The sequence below is a fragment of the Sinocyclocheilus grahami genome, unplaced genomic scaffold, assembly GCF_001515645.1.
Source record: "Sinocyclocheilus grahami isolate Dianchi unplaced genomic scaffold, SAMN03320097.WGS_v1.1 scaffold1347.1, whole genome shotgun sequence".
Taxonomy (NCBI): Eukaryota; Metazoa; Chordata; class Actinopteri; order Cypriniformes; family Cyprinidae; genus Sinocyclocheilus; species Sinocyclocheilus grahami.
Genome location: NW_015506526.1, coordinates 41,027 through 60,285, shown reverse-complemented (window position 1 = coordinate 60,285; position 19,259 = coordinate 41,027). Strand labels below are relative to the sequence as shown.

The 19,259-nt window shown below is 37.1% G+C and overlaps 1 protein-coding gene across 2 annotated transcripts in view; it reads right to left on the bottom strand.

Annotated features, from left to right (window-relative positions):
* Positions 1–330: 330 nt before the first annotated feature.
* The window catches only part of LOC107569464 (myotubularin-related protein 14-like), a 28,078-nt gene continuing 9,149 nt past the window's right edge, over positions 331–19,259 (bottom strand). The window contains exons 3-19 of one of the 2 annotated variants that reach the window (XM_016255565.1): positions 14,671–14,779; positions 14,174–14,249; positions 12,574–12,634; positions 12,238–12,360; positions 11,750–11,823; positions 11,551–11,621; positions 11,310–11,384; positions 10,696–10,762; positions 10,509–10,594; positions 10,283–10,359; positions 5,527–5,563; positions 5,233–5,303; positions 3,702–3,760; positions 3,414–3,489; positions 2,891–3,085; positions 2,648–2,806; positions 331–2,016 (exon numbers count right to left, since the gene is read on the bottom strand). In XM_016255565.1, the coding sequence (XP_016111051.1) occupies positions 1,836–2,016; positions 2,648–2,806; positions 2,891–3,085; positions 3,414–3,489; positions 3,702–3,760; positions 5,233–5,303; positions 5,527–5,563; positions 10,283–10,359; positions 10,509–10,594; positions 10,696–10,762; positions 11,310–11,384; positions 11,551–11,621; positions 11,750–11,823; positions 12,238–12,360; positions 12,574–12,634; positions 14,174–14,249; positions 14,671–14,779 (1,597 nt within the window). In that variant the 3' untranslated portion in view covers positions 331–1,835. Of the gene's footprint in view, positions 2,017–2,647; positions 2,807–2,890; positions 3,086–3,413; positions 3,547–3,701; positions 3,761–5,232; positions 5,304–5,526; positions 5,564–10,282; positions 10,360–10,508; positions 10,595–10,695; positions 10,763–11,309; positions 11,385–11,550; positions 11,622–11,749; positions 11,824–12,237; positions 12,361–12,573; positions 12,635–14,173; positions 14,250–14,670; positions 14,780–19,259 lie in introns of both variants that reach the window. The other variant, XM_016255563.1, reaches the window with a different exon arrangement.

Here is a 19,259-nt window from a genome sequence, read left to right as displayed (position 1 = left end):
CTACAGTGGCTCTGAGGTAATCCAAATCAACATTAGCCCGTTAGATTTTTTTTCTTCTGTTTATCATCAAACTCCTCCTAAGACGTTTATGAGATCTTCATTCAATTTGGCTCAGACCATCATTCAATCTTTAGACCATGCTGACCAAAATTTATAAAAGCTTTTTGATGCATCAAACCGTTCTCATGACCATTCAGGCTTTTTGAATAAACTGTTCTCACATAACACACCAACAATTTTATGGCAAGATGTCAAAAAAGCATGTAAAGCAATGCTTTGGGACACTGACATGAAACTTTGCATGTAACCATACCCTAAAATTGTCAACTTGGTAACAGTGCCACCTACTGTATAAATGAGTTATAGGCAATTTTATTGTAAGCATATTTAATTATATCTTTGAACCACTTTTGTAAAATTATTACCAGGATGTTACAGCCTATTAAATGTACTTGTTAACAGATCTGCCACTGTTGTGCTTGATTCCAAAAATCACACATGAATTGACAAGGAGTTTGTATAGTCTGAATTTAAGTCTGAATTTTGCCCAACACTGGAAGCTGCTACAGTACAAACGGACATTGGTTCTGTCATAAGCTAACAAAAAGAGAAACAGATATATAGCAAGGCATGGTTTTAAATCTAAAAGCAAAATAATACAGCTGTGCATGAAAACAGAATTGTATCTCCTTAAGAACAAAAGGCACAATAAAAGGCCCTGAGGTAACGAGGCCACAATGGTTTTATGTCCAAAACACTACTAATTCCATGTTTTCAATCCTTGAATTCAAGTGCAACCTTATAGCCATTCATCAATATCTACTCCTAAGGCAAATCAGTTATTCTGAGGCATTTACCCCAAATCATTCAGGAAAAAAAAACTTGTCTAATAACAAAAACGACTTGACTTAGGAAAAAGTGAGTGCAGGACATGGATTGCTGTTCTGCATAGATTAGCTCTGATTAAATGAATCTTTACAATTTTGTGTACTTGAGTACTGCAGTTTAAAAATAATCTAGAGACAACAAAAGTGAATTAAATTCATAACACACACTCATTAAATAATTCAAAAAAATGTTCATTTAAAAGAACAATGACATTGTCTTACATTACCACTGCCCAAACCGTTTCCATTTCTAAAACTACCACAAAACAACTGACTGTCTTTAGGCTTAATTCAAATCCTGAAGGTCTAAAAAGCAGTCAATCACTACAATAATTTCAAGAGCAATGTCTTTTAAGTGTGTAAGACAGTCAGCAACTAAAATAAAACAAGCCATTAAAATGGGTGAATAAATCATTTTTCCTCTATTATAATCACCTTTTTGTTAAAAGTATAATTTTAAGCATTTTTCATTTTTGAGATTGAGATAATTTTCCCTTTCCTGCCCCTCTCTATTCTTCCCTATTACAGTATAAATGTGCAACATGCAAAAAAAAGTAAAAGAAAGACGAAAGACAGCACAAATTAAAATCTAAATTAGAAAATAAATGGACGTACTGTATTATTTGGTCTGTAGAGAACAACATTTTCATAAAGTAAAAGAAAAAACAGTCAGTTTAATGTAGCCCTGTATTTAGATTTGGCACTCTTCTTTTTTTGCAGGAAGAGAATTGCACTGGAATAAGTGAGAGTAGACTATAAGAGTGAGAAGAGAAGAGAGGAGCTGCTAGAGGCTGAGAGATGGACGAGGGGATGAAATACACTGTGCAGCTTCACCAATAAATTAGGTACTCCTGATGTGGTAGATATGGTGCAACATCAAGATGCAGAGGAGGAAAAAAAAGATGACCTGAAAAGTCCTGAGGGTGTGTAAAAGTTGAGTGAAATGTATCAGATAATGGCATTAGTGCCACGAAGGCCGACCCCACGGGCAAACTGCTCCAGCAGGCCTGAGATGGCACCGGAGGAGCTTGGAGACGATGACTTGAGTCCTACTGTAGAGCTATAGGCTGCAAGGAACAATTCCCTCACTGCCTCCAACCTCACTTGCCTGTCAGGTACAAATGTGCACCTAAAAATAAAGGAGAAGAAAAAAAAGACCAAAAAATGCATTTGTCGTCATATTCTCTCCCTTCACTTAAATCACCAAATATTTTGTGCCTTCCTCAAACACAGCTCAATACATATATATTAAAAAATTCTTCACGTCTTTAGACCTTACAATATCATAAATGAACATAGCAGATGTATTTCTGGTTTTAAAAAAGTAATATTTCAAAAATCAGATCAAAATATGAGAAATAAGTTATAAAGTAAGTAAAACTCAAATGAAATGGCGACAACTGGTTCCATTTAGGATTGCACAAAAGGGCAATTTCTGGAATGTCTGTCTGGTTCTTTCTCTGGAATAAAATCAGTTCCCTACATAATGACTGACATGTGTGAATACTAATAATAGCATGGTGCTGATGGAAAAACAATAATTTTTTGGTCTCTTAGTTTTTGGATTCAACAAAATTCTTCACATGTTGCAATGATGAAGCTGCTGCCTATTCCATGAATGCACCCTATTCCTATTGTGATAATCATGACTATTGTAAAAACAATATTACTCATTCAGTCTCAATTTTACAACTTTATTGTTAAATTACAAGAATACAGTGAATGAGTTTAGGTGGAGTTGGATTGTGTATGAGACTCACATTCGTCCGCTGGGACCCTCATCCTGGAAGCTGAATGGCAGAGGAGACTCTGAGGGCACTGGGGGAAGATCATGGATGCTCCCACATCCTGAGACAATCTGCCAACTGCCATAATCTGTGGACAGCGAGGAGCCTGACCGAGCATATTCCACTCTTGGCCTTAGATTCAGAGAGAGATTCAAAGTATTAGAGCAAGAAAAAAACAGACAAAAGCACTACAAAATAAACTTTGCAAGTAATCACCTCCTTCCTGGTACAGCTAATGGGGTACTTCCTGTCCGTGTAACATTTTGATCTGAGTGGTTGGATGAGGAGGAGCTTGAGGACTTAAAAGACCCCAGAGGACTGGCCTCAGTGATTATATTAGGCATTCGCTCCTCTGAAGCAAGCGGTCGGTTCCCATGCACAGAATGAGAAGACAACGGCATGCCTTTCCTCCTGTGATAAACACTAAATAAGTCAACAACATTCAAAGCAGCAATTGTCAAGTGAAAAAACTTTTATTCACATATTAAATGTGAACAAGAAAAGAAAATAATGACATGGTACGCTAATATATTTTTCCCCTTTCTGTGGCTAGATATATACATGTTGACAGTATCTGAGTGCTGTTCCTACAGAGGACAGGTCACGTATATCTTATGATTGGCCATTGGGACTGGTTAGTCTCTGTCTGGCTAACTGACTAATCCTGCCAGTAACATGTACTTGTCTTACACAGGTGCAATTAAAGGTGCCCGTTTACTTCTTATTTTGTAAGCCTTACCCATTAGAAGCCTGTGGTCCACTGGTAGTCAAGTCTGTGGCTTCTGCATGTAGACTGGAGGGAACAGATGTATCTTCTGTGATGAGAGAGAAATCACTGCTCAAACTCGTCACACTACCCCGATCTCTGGACTCTGACAGAGACAGAGAAAGAAAGAAATCATTAGCATAAAGGTTTGAGATCTGCTGCTTGACTACTGTAGTCAGAATATTCACTGAATCACTAATTTTAATGAAAGTTCATTCTAAAAAATGGCAGAAATTTAGAGAGAGAAAAAACAGAACTTACTTAATTGGCAGAGGTCATCAACTGTGAAGTCAGCATCTTTGAACTGAGAATTTTTTCTTCTGTTACAGTAATCATAATAATAAAAAAGAAACAGACATTAATACAGTCCAAATCTGCAAATATCTGGGTCCAACAGCACTGAGAAATTTAGCAGAACAAAATACATTTGTCACCAAATTTATTATATCAAACTTTTCTCAATGAAAGTATGAAACCATCACAGAACCTATGAAGATGTTGAACTTACAGCTTGTCCTATTAGTGGAATTTGGTGAATTTTTGAGTAAAATAAATTAACTAGAATTTAATTGGAACTGTAAATGATTTGATGAATCAAAACTTTGTGTTTGTCTCTAGATAATACATACAAAATGTCATACCAATCAAACAAATGATCTGTAAGGAATTAGATTCTTATTTTAATTTATCCAATCTAAAATGGTGAAAACTTGAATCACAGAAAAATAAATCCATACTGCCATTTGATTCAGAGATACAGACAGATTGAGAGGAACAATAAGCCCTTTTCCAAAATCAAGCTGGTGCACACATGAATTTTTGTGAAAACTGGGTATTTTGTTCATATGTTATAGATGCTTGGGGTCATTAGGCAATGCTTATATAATGACTGATGGTCATGTAGAAGTCACGGCGAATTCAAAGTTCAATTGCAAAAAAAAAAAAAAAACTGATTGCCTCAGAAAACATTTCTGTCAACACAAAGTTGTTCAGAGTGAGAAGGCCTATAATCGAGATGTACAGTGACAAAGGCCTGGAATTCCAATGATACAGTATAAGGCTGAGTCTGTGACAAACACTTGAGAAGTTACAGGCCTAAATGCTTTAATGCCAAATTAAAAGTTTATCTTTTTAAAATGACTGATCTAGGGATTGAAAAGAATGTTTTTGATGGGATTTAAAAAAAAAAAAATAGTTGGCAAAAGTACTTTATGCAATCTTTAGTAGTTTATAAAAGGTTTAACCAACACCACTGGTTCTTGAGGCAAAAGAACCTCTGCAGTATATAAAACCATTTGCTCGGATGTAACATATTTCCAGTGGATGATCCCCCCACCCCACACAATTTACAGAGACCTACACGAATCAAATAAGTCAACCAATGGCTCTGTAACAGAATATAATGCTAAATTAAAAATGGCTGCAGCTTAACATGGCCAAAATAGGAACACTGGGTATCATTTGCTTCAGTATACTCTTCAAAATCAAGATAAGAATTGACTTTTGTTAAACGGTTATTGCACCATAAAAAAATTAATAAATAAAATAAATCACACCCTTGAAAACAACCACATATGGCTGCACAAAAAAACAGGACAGGTTAATGTCTACCAGCAATTAAAACATTTTCATAAGCTAAATTTTAGCATGTTTAAAATAACAGAGAAAAGCTTAAATAAAAAAAAAGCTTCTTGATACTAACTGGGTTCAAAGACTATCAAATTATTATATTCTACACATACTCATGAGACACAAAGATGATTCTTGTATTTAAAATCATAAGATAGCTTACCTTTGTTTTTTTATGACTGAAAATGTGTCACAAACAATATGCTTCAGAAAATTGAAGCAGAAAAAGAAAATCTAGGAGAGAGAATATCAAAAATAAAACTGATTTTATATAAAACATTTTATGTGCAATAAACATACAAATCATCCTCTATTCAAGGCTGAGCCAGGCAGACAACATGAACAATCTGGTTGGGATGTGCACACTAAATAATAATTACTATTTAAAGCACATAAACTGTATTCCATTCATAAGTAACACATATTCTTGGCATAGATATTAAATATATGGTCTCACCTCCTCCCCCTTAGAGAGCCGATCAGGCAACATGTGACTATGGAAAAGGACAAAAATTAAAAATTAAGAGAATGAGAATATTATTTTTTTTGTTGTTGCCTAATGATGGCAGATCAAACTTCATATTTTTCTTTTTTCACCCTTCAGACTACCTTTAGCAAACATTTGTATATTTATGTTATAGAACATAAAGTAAAGTTAACAACAACATACATATCTCTCTCTCTCTCTCTCTCTCTATATATATATATATATATATATATATATATATATATATATATATACAGTGGGTACGGAAAGTATTCAGACCCCCTTAAATTTTTCACTCTTTGTTATATTGCAGCCATTTGCTAAAATCATTTAAGTTATTTTTTTTTCCTCATTACCCCCCCCCCCCTCTATTAAGCGGGAGCGCTGACAGTTAAAGTCCATTTCTGATTTTATTGTTGTTTGTATTGTCATGTTGCAGCATTTTACTTAAAAATTATTTAATTTTTTGGTATTTTATATGCTCTGTTGGTGGTTGGTGGGGTAGCATCACCCGGGGGGATTTTTTTTTACTGACTTGTATATATTTCCCTGTATATATTTATATTTAATACGATTATTTTTTTTTTTGATGTTCATCCATCGTTTTCGAAGAGGACCTAGACATCTAACGGGTTGTAGGCTGTCCACGGTGTGTCTGCAGTTGGCTGGTAAGGCCGATACGGGCACGGAATGATCTGCCGCATGCCGGGCATGTCCTGCCACCTGATCCTCAGAAGTCTGCAGAGGCAAGTCGTGTGGAAGTGGTTCAATTGCCTAGCGTACCTCCTGTATACAGTCCAAGTCTCACTGGCATACATCAGGGTAGTCAGCACTACTGCCCGGTAGACTTTAAGCTTTGTAGCAAGGCTTATTCCACGGCGGTCCCACACGTTGGTCCGCAGTCCGCCGAATGCAGAGCTTGCCTTGGCAATTCTGCAGTTGACCTTGATGTCAATTGTCACTGCGCGGGAGAGGGTGCTACCAAGGTATGTAAATAGGTCCACTGCTTGCAGCTTTTGTCCCTTCACTGTGATGGTGGGCTCTTGGTATTGGGCTTTCGGAGCTGGCTGGTGCATCACTTCGGTTTTCTTTGTGTTAATAATAAGGAGGCCGAAGTTGTCGCATGCTGCTGTGAATTTGTCCATGCTGCTTGCATTTCCTGCTCTGATCCAGCATTCAGGGCACAGTCGTCAGCAAAAAGGTGGTCTCGTAGCACAGTCTCCTTTATCTTGGTGACAGCCTGGAGTCTTCGCAGGTTGAACATTTTCCCATCTGTCCTATATCTCAGGCTGACTCCCAAGGAACTGTTCTGAAAGGCGTCTGACAGCATGGCTGAAAACATCATGCTGTACAAGGTCGGTGACAACACGCACCCTTGCTTGACGCCGTTTGTGACGGGAAAGGCCCCTGAAGCTTTTCCGTCATCCAGAACACGAGCTGTCATGCCGTCGTGGAACTGACGTACCATCAGAATGAATCTGTCAGGGCACCCAAACGTCGACATAATGCACCACAGACCGTCGCGACTGACATTGTTAAAAGCCTTGGTGAGATCCATGAAGATGGTGCACAGTTCACGATTCTGCTCTTGACACTTCTCCTGGAGCTGTCGGGCTGCGAAGATCATGTCCACCGTGCCACCCTCTTTACAGAAGCCGCACTGTGTCTCGGGTAGTAGACCCTGTTCCAGGTGGTCAGTCAGGCGATTCAGCAACACTCGTGCAAGGATCTTGCCAGCGATGGAAAGCAGTGATATTCCTCTATGATTATCGCAGACTTGTCGATTTCCTTTCCTCTTATAGAGGGGTACAATGGACGCGCCTTTCAGTTCCTGAGGAATGGATCCTTGATTCCAGAAGGACTGGAACAGCTGAGTGAGTTTGTCCACAAGCACTGCACCACCAGCCTTATAGACTTCCGCTGGGATCGTGTCAGATCCTGGGGCCTTGCCACTAGACATCTGGCTGATGGCCTGTAAGGTTTCAGTCTCTGATGGTGGGACATCCAGGCTGTAGTTGATATCCGCCTGGGGCATTCTGTCACTCGCCTCATTATTGATGGAAGATGGGCGGTTCAGTATGGATTGGAAGTGCTCAGCCCAATGCTGTAGAATCAGAGTCTTCTCAGTAATGAGAGTTACACCATCTGAGTCCAGTATAGGGGAGCTCCCTGAGGGCTGAGGTCCATACAAGGATCTGAGGGCTTCATAGAACAGTTTGGCAACGTTTCTATCAGCAGACTTCTGGATTTCATCTGCTTTGGCACTCCAGGAGTCTTGCATCTTGCGAAGCTTGCTCTGTATGGTCCTGCGAGTGTTATTGAAGGTATTTTTCTTAACTGTTGACGACGGGTCGCTCTGATGAGCATGGTGAAGGCGGTACTTTTCAGCAAGTAGGGCCTTGATCTCTTCTTTGTTTCCCTGCGGACGTCTCTTTGGCTTGATGTAAAGGCTTAATTTGGAGATGATGAGTCTGTGGTCAGTCCAACAGTCAGCACTCGGCATGGCCTTGGTCACCCCTTACATCCTGTCTGTCTTTCCTCCGTACAATGACATAATCAATAAGATGCCAGTGCTTGGAGCGTGGGTGCATCCAGGACGTCTTTTTGCAAGTGGGCAGGTGGAAAATGGTATTGATGATGATCAGATCATGAGCCACACATGTCTTCAGTAGAAGTAGGCCATTGCTGTTACATTTGCCGATTCCATTTTTTCCAATGACGCCATCCCAGGCAGAGTGATCGGCCCTACTCTCGCGTTGAAGTAGCCAAGTAGAATCAGCCTGTCAGTGTGCTTCACGGATGAGAGTAGGGCATCGAGATCCTCATAAAACTTGTCCATTACTTCATCCAAATTCGTCATTGTGGGTGCGTAGGCGCTGATCAGTGTGGCTTGCTTTCCACTCGGTAGTGGGAGATACAGTGTCATGAGTCGGTCGTTCACACCCTTAGGAAGACTGGCAAGTTTGCAGACAAGATCATTCTTAACCGCAAAGTCAACTCCAGATTCACGACGTTCGTCACTGCTGCGTCCACACCAGAAGAACGTGTAACCGCCTCCTGTTTCTGTGAGCTGACCTTCGCTGGCTAGGTGAGTTTTACACAGGGCCGCAATATCGATGTTAAATCTTGCGAGCTCTCTTGCGACCAGGGCTATATACAGTGGGTACGGAAAGTATTAGCTTTCTGGGTTTCCTACAAAAGCTATCATGTCGTTTACAAAGTCACATGGCACACTGCTGGTGACATACTTCTTGGGCTACATGTGCCAGGCAAATAAGTGCCAAGGGATGAATGAGAATAGAACTACTAAGGCAGTCATTTTGACCGTTTTAAAATTTTGCAATGTAATAATTTTGTTGAAATAAGACCCATATAACTATAATAGTCTGACTTTTCTTAAATGTGTGTATATTTTATTCTAACACTGTTATTGTATTAAAATTACAAAACACAAAAGAGGTCTGAGTATATTTACCTTCAATGGCCAAAGCGTATAAATTGACTGTACACATTACAGACGGCATATAATTTCAGCTTTTGCAACTTTATCCCGCGGTTGAAGATGCACGTCACTGTTGCCTAGTAACTTTAGTTGTTTTTGTATTCTATTGCTAAGCTAAAATTCCCGTCCGTAAAAAAAAAAGCTGGGTGGACACCTCCAATTCGACAACAGCTGTCATTCAATCTGCCACAGTTCCATGTAGCCTGGCTGTTATCAATAATATGTATATGTTATGACAAAATAGCCATTATTATTATTATTATGTTAGTGTAATGCTATAACTAATGCATATAGGCTAATTTGACCCCTGACAAGACTGATATTGTGAAATAAAACAAATTAGGCTTCTTTTTTTTTTGCGACAGTGACAATGTTTATTATTACCTATAATATCATAACGGATCCATTTAATCATGGATTATGATTCCAGTGGTGGCTGCATAGAATTGTTTCCTATTCGTGTGATCCAAACATTTCAAATAACTCCAGAACGTTGTAACGTATAAAACTCAAAATGTATTGAAAAAAGATATATGTAATCATTTCCAAAACACAACATGTTTTATCTAAATATAAAACATGGCATTTTGGAAATATTTGTTGGCATTTAGACTTTCAAATACAACATTTTCACTGCGGAGAAAAACCTTTTCTCTCCTGCTTGCCAGACACAAAGCGAGACAAGCACATTCAGGAGTGGTCTAGTAGCTCTTACACAATTATATATTTAAAAAAATATCTTTTTTTTTATGGTGATGACTTCATAAAATATGATGACAGACATTCAAAGCTTCATTGTAAAACCTCAAAAGAAGCTTCAAATATAAATATGATTGAACAAAAATGGCATTCAATTCAGTCTAGTATGAATGGTAAGAATGACCGCTATGGCCATTCTAGTAGTTATATAATTCCAGTAGTTCTAGTGTTAATGAATAGCTCTCTTATGGTACATCAGTGCTCCTTGAAGTGTTAGTTGTGTGCATTTGATAATAGCACAGCCAATGTGTTCATGCATAAAATGAGTTAAGTTCAGTAATTTAGTAATGTTACATTGAAATGTTACTATGTGTGATTTATTTTATATACATTTTTATTTTTAGAGAAAATAACCATTTTTAATATCTACCATAACATGAAAATAATTATCAGCTATAATATAAACTTTTAATATTGGTACATTCCTAGACGTAGATGTGTAAGTGAAACAGGAATGAGACTAACCCAAAAAGAAACCAGTCATATGCGATAGTCAGGTAAAGGATCTCAGACGGCTCTAGACTGGCATGAATGGCACGGTCCTATAAAAATGCAAAATTAATTCATCACAAAGAAAGGTAAAGAAAGGAAAGAGGGGAGGGAAAAGAAATGAGGATATTTAGCATGGTGGAGTGAATAAAGATATAAAATGAGGACATATGTAACGAGAGACAGAGGAATGAATACTTACCGCCCACAACGAAAGTCTGAGCAGGGATACAAAGAGAGGTGTCCTGTCCCAGCCTGATATACAGTGCACCAGTAAACCGTTCTCATCTGCAGGCCACAACACTCCAAATAGTTATCCAAAATTATACAGAGAAGTAAAACCTGTTCTATAGTTTGGCAAAGATGTTTGTGAAAGTGCAGTAATTTACCATCAGAGTTGATGATGTGTAAAAGCAGTTTCAGGTAGTTCTGAGTCTGCTGCACCAGGTCCCATGACTGAAAAACATACACACATAATCTGAGTCTGTTGATCACCATCCAGCATTCTTTATTAACCTTTGTCAGTGAATTAACCATCACTGTTCATTGTATCTACTAATAAACAGTGATAATTATTTTTCATTTAATTTTGAAGACACCCAAAAGCTACTGTTCAATGTAGTACTCTCACACCAGGAATACATTTATTTATTTATACAGTGGGGAAAAAAAGTATTTAGTCAGCCACCAATTGTGCAAGTTCTCCCACTTATATATATATATATATATATATATATATATATATATATCCTTATACATTATATCTTTAGAACAGTAAGGTCTGTGCCTTGACATCAATTACTAAACTATATTTGACAAAAACGCTACCAATTTAAGCTCAAATTATCTAAAAAGATGGAGACATTTTGCCGGTCGTGTAGCCTGCTTCAACACATTTTTAATGCAAAGCCAACCAGAGTTTTTAGATCCAGCTTGTGCCATTTCCTTAAACCCAGTCAACCCCTGTCTATCTAAAATAAAATGCATGAGAGACTCTGAGTACCTGATATTCACTCCATTTGATGTTGAGGTTTCTTGTAAAGAAATCAGGGATTGTCAAAGGAGCATCCACATAGTCCTAAACACACACAACCAAAAGTGATGGTCAGTGAAAAATCAAATGCACTTAATTAAACGGTTTCTGATAAACCTCTCTGGCCAAACAACAACCCAGCCTAATATGCAGAGATATGAAAGTGACTTTAATAAAGCAATATTTTTTTCTGTTTGTGCTTGGTATGGACCTGATTCCAGTTGAAGACAAGCCCTTCTGCTGTGTAATCTCTGTCTTTATATTCCCTGAAGAATTCACATCCTGAAAAAAAAATCACATGAAACAACTTAAATTACAACTATAGTGTAACAATTACTTATACCATAGAATAAGTAGAACAGAACAGAAATTGTTTCTTGAAATTAAATCAGCATTAAGAAGATCTACACCTGGATAAGGCACAGAGAGTAGGGTAAAGTCAGCATAACGGTGGGCCTTGTCCACCTTTTCTGAGGAAGTCACACTGAAGCACAAAATTGTAAAGACAGAAAGAGACATATGAACAAAATGTAAGTCAACACAGTCATGTCATAATAAATACATAATAAAAATAAAAACTGCAGTACGATAACTACAAAGCTGTCCAAAATCTGGGAGCCAGCTATTGTTGTTAATCTTTAGAGACTTCCCTGAGTAGGCGCACATGTATGTACATCAACAATCAAAGCCAAAAAGAAAAAGGTGCACATCAATGTATAACAAATTTAGAATAAAAAATAAAGACTGTCTGGTCTTTATTTTGGATCCTGATAATGGCTCTGGTTTTGGGTGTGAAAGCCAAAGTTTAATATCATTATTTATGACACATAATTTACTAAACATCATGTCATATTTAACAAAAGAATTCTAACATGAATGCAACAGAAAGTTCACTCACTTGAGGCCAAACTTGACCTTCTTATTCTCTACCATGAGGTCACAGATGTAGCATACAGACAAGTACTTCAACAGCTTAATGTCAGAGCCCCTAACCTTATCAAACAACTGTGAATCATTATTCCTGTAGAGTGACAGAGAAAGAACAGAATAAGAGAAAAAAAGATGATTAGAAGACAAATATTTTCTTACAAAACACACACAAAATCAGTTCTGTCACAATTCACAGGAGCATGCCAAGAACCATTGTTAAACTACTGACCTATGTTTACAACTGTCTATATAATTGAAACATTTGGCTCCTTGTAAGATTGTGCTCCTTGCCAGCTTATCTTACCGAACTGCACAGTCATCCTCCGGAACCTCTTCAGCATCACCAAAGGTGTCATCTGAACCCCCTGCAATAGTTTGAGATTAAACCTAATGCAATCCAATAAGTAATGTTCACAGCTACATCTACACTGCCCCACAGTTTAAGCTCTCTTATTAAATGATTGTAGCTTGAGAAGTTCAGACCATGTAATAGAAATGTTACAATAATCTCGTCAAGGTATTAATCAATGGATGTAGTTTAACAAATTAACAATACATTCTATCTTGTAACGCAGGGGTATCCAATCCTGCTCCTGGAGGGCCACCATCCTGCAGAATTTAGCTCCAACCCTAATTAAACACACCTGAACCAGTCTTCAGGCTTACTAGAAACTTTCAGGCAGGTGTGCTGGGGGAAGTTGGAGCTAAACTTTGCAGGACATTGGCCCATTACAAGCAAGATTGGACACCCCTGTTCTAATGTATATACATACAAGTCTTTATCTTTGTAATATTTTCAAAGTTCGGTTTAAGTGACGGAAGCTGTGCCTTTACTGCATGAAATTTTTTGGGGTTTTGCTGTCAGAGACAGATAATTGAGGTCTATGCCAAAAAACCCAGACAGCACTCAAGTAAGGTGTTTGAGCTGCTTCAGTGACTAGATCTGAGCCTATGTCACAAACACTGCAATATTTTCAAGCATGTTTGATATTACCATCTCATAATCCTGAAGTGTGACTGCTACAGCCAATCATCTAGGCAAACAAGATAATAAAGGAGGAGAATGGAACTTCAACACAATATGTCTTGTGTGAATTTATATGAGAAAACAGATTTTTCCCATTGACCATGGATGTCTTTTGGCCTCAAGGCTTACATAAGTCCACAAACCTATGACTCTGTCCAGTTCACCAGTGGTGGATCAATAGCTTTAACTGACTGCCCAAATGAGTTACTTAATTAAAATGAATTGAATCTTTTAATGACACCAGGACCATCACAGATAGCCCACTGGCATCTGAATAACAAACTTAAATGGGAGTAAATGGCAAGGAAGGCTAGGACTTCTATGACAGGAGTTAAGGGGGGAGGTTATACTCCATTATCGGCAATTGTCCCTATTTATTTGTTGGCATATGGATGCAGGTTAGGGAACATTTCCAGTAAACAAAAAAGACAAATACTCCAACATTTTCAGTCTATTAGTAAAGAAATCCATATCTAATCTACCAAGACCTATAAGCAGTTTTTACTTTATGAACTCTAGACTGCAATATTCAAGAGAGCTTCCATATTTGCAGTACAAAGTGACTCAAGTTAAGTGTCATGTACAAATGCACAATGTCAGTGGTGAGATGAAGAGTATAAACAGTACTCAGTGCTATACAGTGATCAATTGTTTTTTTATTGCCCTTCTGGAAATGTAAACTTGTAAGGAATCACTCAAACAGAGCACATTCTGTCTGCTCTATTTTTTCCATTGTTGGAGAAATGTCTTTGGCAGTTGCACGACATCTCATGGTATTTTCAGCATCTTGCAGCATGTGTCAAGTTCATATTTGTCAACTTTTGATACATCATTATGATGCTGATATAGCTCGTAGTAGCTAACAATGAATGTGTACCTGAAAAAATATAGTTGTATCCAGTGCGTCCATAAAGTTCGCCCCAACCTGCTAGAGTGGATGATCGACACACATGCTACAATAAAGGAGAAAAAAAAACAGTTTAAGGTTACTAGAACTAAAACAGAAACACAGGTCCTTGGCAATGCTAACTACAGAGGAGTCTGGCTTGTTAGAAGTTCCTAGTAAATTATACCAACCTTCAAAGTCAAAGGCTGATAGTCCAGAACTCTACACTTCAGTACTAAAGATCCCGACAGCCAGATTTCACAAGAAAAAATTAAATCTGTTATTGACACTATGATTTGTCTACTATCAATAAACCAATAACAGATCAATAACCAAATGCCTAACAGGGGGCATGTCCTACAACTATAACATAGCAGTCTATTACAAAAAATGAAACGCCAATAGAAAGCATCTGGCGGTCCAAAAAACTACTATGTGGCAAATTGTTCACTGAAAATTTTCTCATTTGCTTGTGGCAAGATAATTACCTTTCCATTGTAGAGGATGACTGGACAGACAAATCTCCCTCTACAGCGAGCCATCTTACTACGGTTCACCAGATCCTGCAATTTACTGATCTGCACAGTACTCTCAAAGCTGAATATAGATGAAGAGAAAAAAAAATACATTTGTATACACTGGTGACAGACCAATATATAATCTGATATTTAACCATTCGAGATTCAATACACGTTAACTTTGCCCACATGGTCAATTAACAGAAATAGTCATAAGAATAATAGGTATAATGTTGTAACGGAAACAGGTCAATTTAGCTCAAAGGGAATCATTTAAGATTTTAAAGGGAATTTGGACAGAATCACTGTTTTACGGCTGATCACTGAGACGGCCAGCGATTCACTGAACGAGCCGTATAACGTCAATTCTGCAATGGATATTACATACAGAGCTCATGATTGTGTTTACTATCACGTGAGGGTCATGCTGTCATCTCTTTGACCATTTAATCTTGATTACTTGCCCTAAAATTGACAATCTCCTTCCTGAGTTGTTATGATCAGTGTGTTCCTTTTGTGTTAATGTTGAAAGCTGTTCTGTGAAAGAGTTGGCTAGGCTTGCTTCAGACTGGCTAGTGCTAGGATCTGATTTATGACCATCCTGTTGTCTTAGGCCTCAGTGGAATTCGGCTCCTCATGTTTCAACCATGTTTTTGACCAAATCTTAGATTGTAGGATATCAGACCGAATCAGACAATGTCAACATGATAACAAAAAGGTATGTCTTCAGATTTCATTCACAAATATTAGCCTGCAGTTAGAAAACCATGCAGTCTTCCCACAATGTTCTTAACTAAAGATGTGGCATTACTATCAAGGATATAAGCGATGTAGTTACATTAAACAAAGTAGATCAACATTTCTATACCAGTAATTAAAAGACAATTACAATGTAGTGAGTGATAAGCAAAGTAGGTAGGCTCCTTGTGTTTGAGTAGCTATTCTAAAGTTCCATGTCTTTGTTTTAAAATTAAGAGTTAACAGCAATAAATGCAGACTCATATCATGGAACTGTATAATCTCAGATGCAATATCCTGATTTAATGCAAACCTAACCTTAGATAGCTTATCTCTCAAGAAAGCCCCAAATTTACCTACATTTAAAGTTGACAAAAAAATTCCAAATGGTATCTGGGTGATAGTTTTGGTTCTTCGAGACCAGAGCTGCTCAGATTGCATGATGTCTCTAGGAAACTTTTCCCCCCTAATATTTAACCATTGACTGTAGCCATTCAACATTACAGTATAATTGAGAGCTGAACATTTATTTATTATGTTCAATTTGAACATTTATTAGACTTTAAAGCAAAACCTTTAATATAAGTCTACACATAAACCCTATAATAAATGTCATATTTACCTGTGCCCTTCAGCAAGTAGGAAATATTCAGAAATTGAATGAAGTTATCAAACACTAAATTCTAAATTAAATATTGATGAATCCTTAAAGCTACAAAAGTTATTGATTTCCTCTTTTTTTTTTCTTTTGTTCTTTGATGAACAGACATCACAGCAGCTGGGTTGCTGCTTTAAGAGTTGCCACTGCTAAACATCACGCAGATCTGACAAGCATCATCATTTCTCACAACTCTTTGCCTTTTCTGACCCATTTCAGGTCTTAAAGTCTCTACTAATGAGCTGACGAGTTGAATTGGGTGTGTTAGATGAGGGAGACAGTGCAGGGACAGTGTTCCTCCGGGACAGTTTTAAAAACCACTGCATTTCAGAGATATGTTCTTAAATGTGATTCATATAAATGCATGCACAGTTTTAAGGCATCTTTAATCGCCTTTTTGGTAACTTCATGACTTAACCGACGACATAACTACGACATTGCATGCTCGTAGTTTCATTTACACTTTAATATTATATTATACACAGCGTGCTGCTGCATTTGAAGAGCAGTGCTACGAGCACAGTATAACGGCTGACAAGACAGGAAAATTATATTTTACTGACATATGGCCTGACAACATCTCATCTGACGGCAGTTCACTCTTGTTCTACTGAATCTCCTCGTCGCCTGTACCTTTTCACACTCATTTGACTAGCGCCTAGCGCTGAGGTGAAGTTGCAGTGCGTGTCTGAAAAGTGAGTGGGGTGGCCAACCCTAGCTCCGCCCCTGCGTTAAATATTTTTAACGCGTTAAACTGAAAAAATGTATTGCATGCATTAACACGCTAATTTTGACAGCACTAATAATCTACTTTACTTTCCTGCAATGCTACAAACCTGCAGCTTTCTTCTATTGGTCATGCGACTTCAAGTGATGCAAATTCACAGGTCAGAGTTCAAAGAGTTTAAAGAGAGTTTTTTGTTTTTGTTTTTAATACTCCATGTAGAGTTTTGTGTAGTGTGTTGCTCCCGACAAAGAGCTGTAGTGCTCGTGGGGACCTACACTGTCCTATGTAGTAAAATTCTACAATGTCCTATGTAGTAAAATTCTACATTGTCCTATGCAGTAAAAGGCAAAAATCCAATGAACAAAACAACAAGGATTTAGATGTATATCATTAAAAGAAAATTACAGCATAAAAATTAACACAGAAATGTAGTCTTTATTACTGAAATTCTGAAATGTAAGTAAATTAATGTGTAGTCGCATAATATGACATTTACCCTTACTGATAAAATAACAAGCATTCAAATTTATAAATGTACTGCAAGTAGTTTTGACAGGCTGTACATTTCAACATTTATCTGATAATGTTTGATGTTTCAGACCTCACATAATTGCCAATGGTGATAAATTTTTTTAAATAACTTATGTAAATAATCATTATCTAAAATGCTTACATCAAATATATAAGATCTAATTTTATCTAAAATTATGAATTACAGACCAAAACAAAAACAAATACAACAAACCATAGAAATTAAAATAGTTATTTTCATATTTTTAATTTTGTGTGAGCGTATTGAAACTTGTCAAGTAGTGACACATTTAGATGAAACATGAGCTCATTGATTTAATTTAATCGGTCTGCCATTTTTTTCCCCATTGGTTACTCCTGCTTAAGAGGCTTCCATAAAAATGTAGTTGATATGTGGTGTACATTTCAACTAGTGTGCAACGCTTAAAAATGTACTAGAGCATAAATTGTAAATTACTACATCTTTAGGCCCACAACTTTTAACTTTTGCACAGCTGGTGCAACCAGCCCTTGTGAAGGCATATGTCATTGGAAGTACAGCAATATAGTAAAGTGAAAGTGACGTGACATGTGGTGTCTGCATTTGACCCATCCAAAGTGCACACACACAGTACCGGAGCAGTGGGCAGCCATTTATGCTGCGGCGCTCGGGGAGCAGTTGGGGGTTCGGTGCCTTGCTCAAGGGCACCTCAGTCGTGGTATTGAAGGTGGGAGAGAGCGCTGTACATTCACTCCCCCCACCTACAATCCCTGCCGGAACGAGACTGGAACCCGCAACCTTTGGGTTACGAGTCCGACTTTCTAACCATTAGGCCACGTAATCAACCATGTTGATAATGTTCTTCTTTTACTATAAAAATCATGGTATCTTTTAGGGTTGTGCCGATATTGTGTATCAACGATAGTCTGAGATATAACCTGTGGCTGATGCCCTTGACAATAGCAAGACAATTATTATTATTATTATTATTATTATTATTATGCTAGTAATGCTATCTAATTTATATTAGGGCTTATTTGTTCCATCATATATCTTTTTCCATGTTTTTACAGTGTTATAACCAATCACACTCGAGGCCGTTGAGTGTTTTTAAAGTGCATAAACTCGGGCTAGAATGAAGTAATGTTCTTTTTTGATAATGTAAATGTTCTTTGCTCGTTGCTGAGGAACTGAGGAAATGTAAGCATTATAATTAGCAACTTACAATGTTTCTATTAAATTGTTATCATGTTAAATACAAATGACATGATATTTTATGACAATATTTTATAACATTAGGCTGCTTTTTAGCCCCTGGAGTTGGTCCACTCTCCGGCTATGAAACTAAGTAAGTAAATAATTAAATAAATTAGCATGATAATATTGTGTATCGGCGATCTCACAGGCTGACACTAGATTTATATGACTATAAAGCATATCGCCCAACACTAGTATCTTTCAAGAATCTATTTTCAGAGAAATAAGGCAAAACATAAATATTAGGGCTGTAGCTATCGATTATTTTAGTAATCGAGTATTCTATAGATTATTCCATCGATTAATCGAGTAATCGGATAAGAAGTCATTTTTCTTTATTAAAGAGCAATACTAAATATACAAGAGATAAGATAGATCTCTTAAATTAAACAACTAATTTGTTTTCTTTTTAGAAAAATTTTAATTTTTATTGCTGAAATTGCATACATTAATAACCGTGAAAACTAAACCCATTTAATGTATTTAATTGCCTAATTGCATTCAAAATGCAAATACAAATATATCAATAAATAAATAAATAAAAATACAAAAATCTATTTCACATTACTTTAAAAAAGGTACTAAAAACAGTACAAACTAAAACTAAGGCATAAATCAAAATAATAGTAATAAAAATAATAATAATACCTAAACATTGCATTTATGTC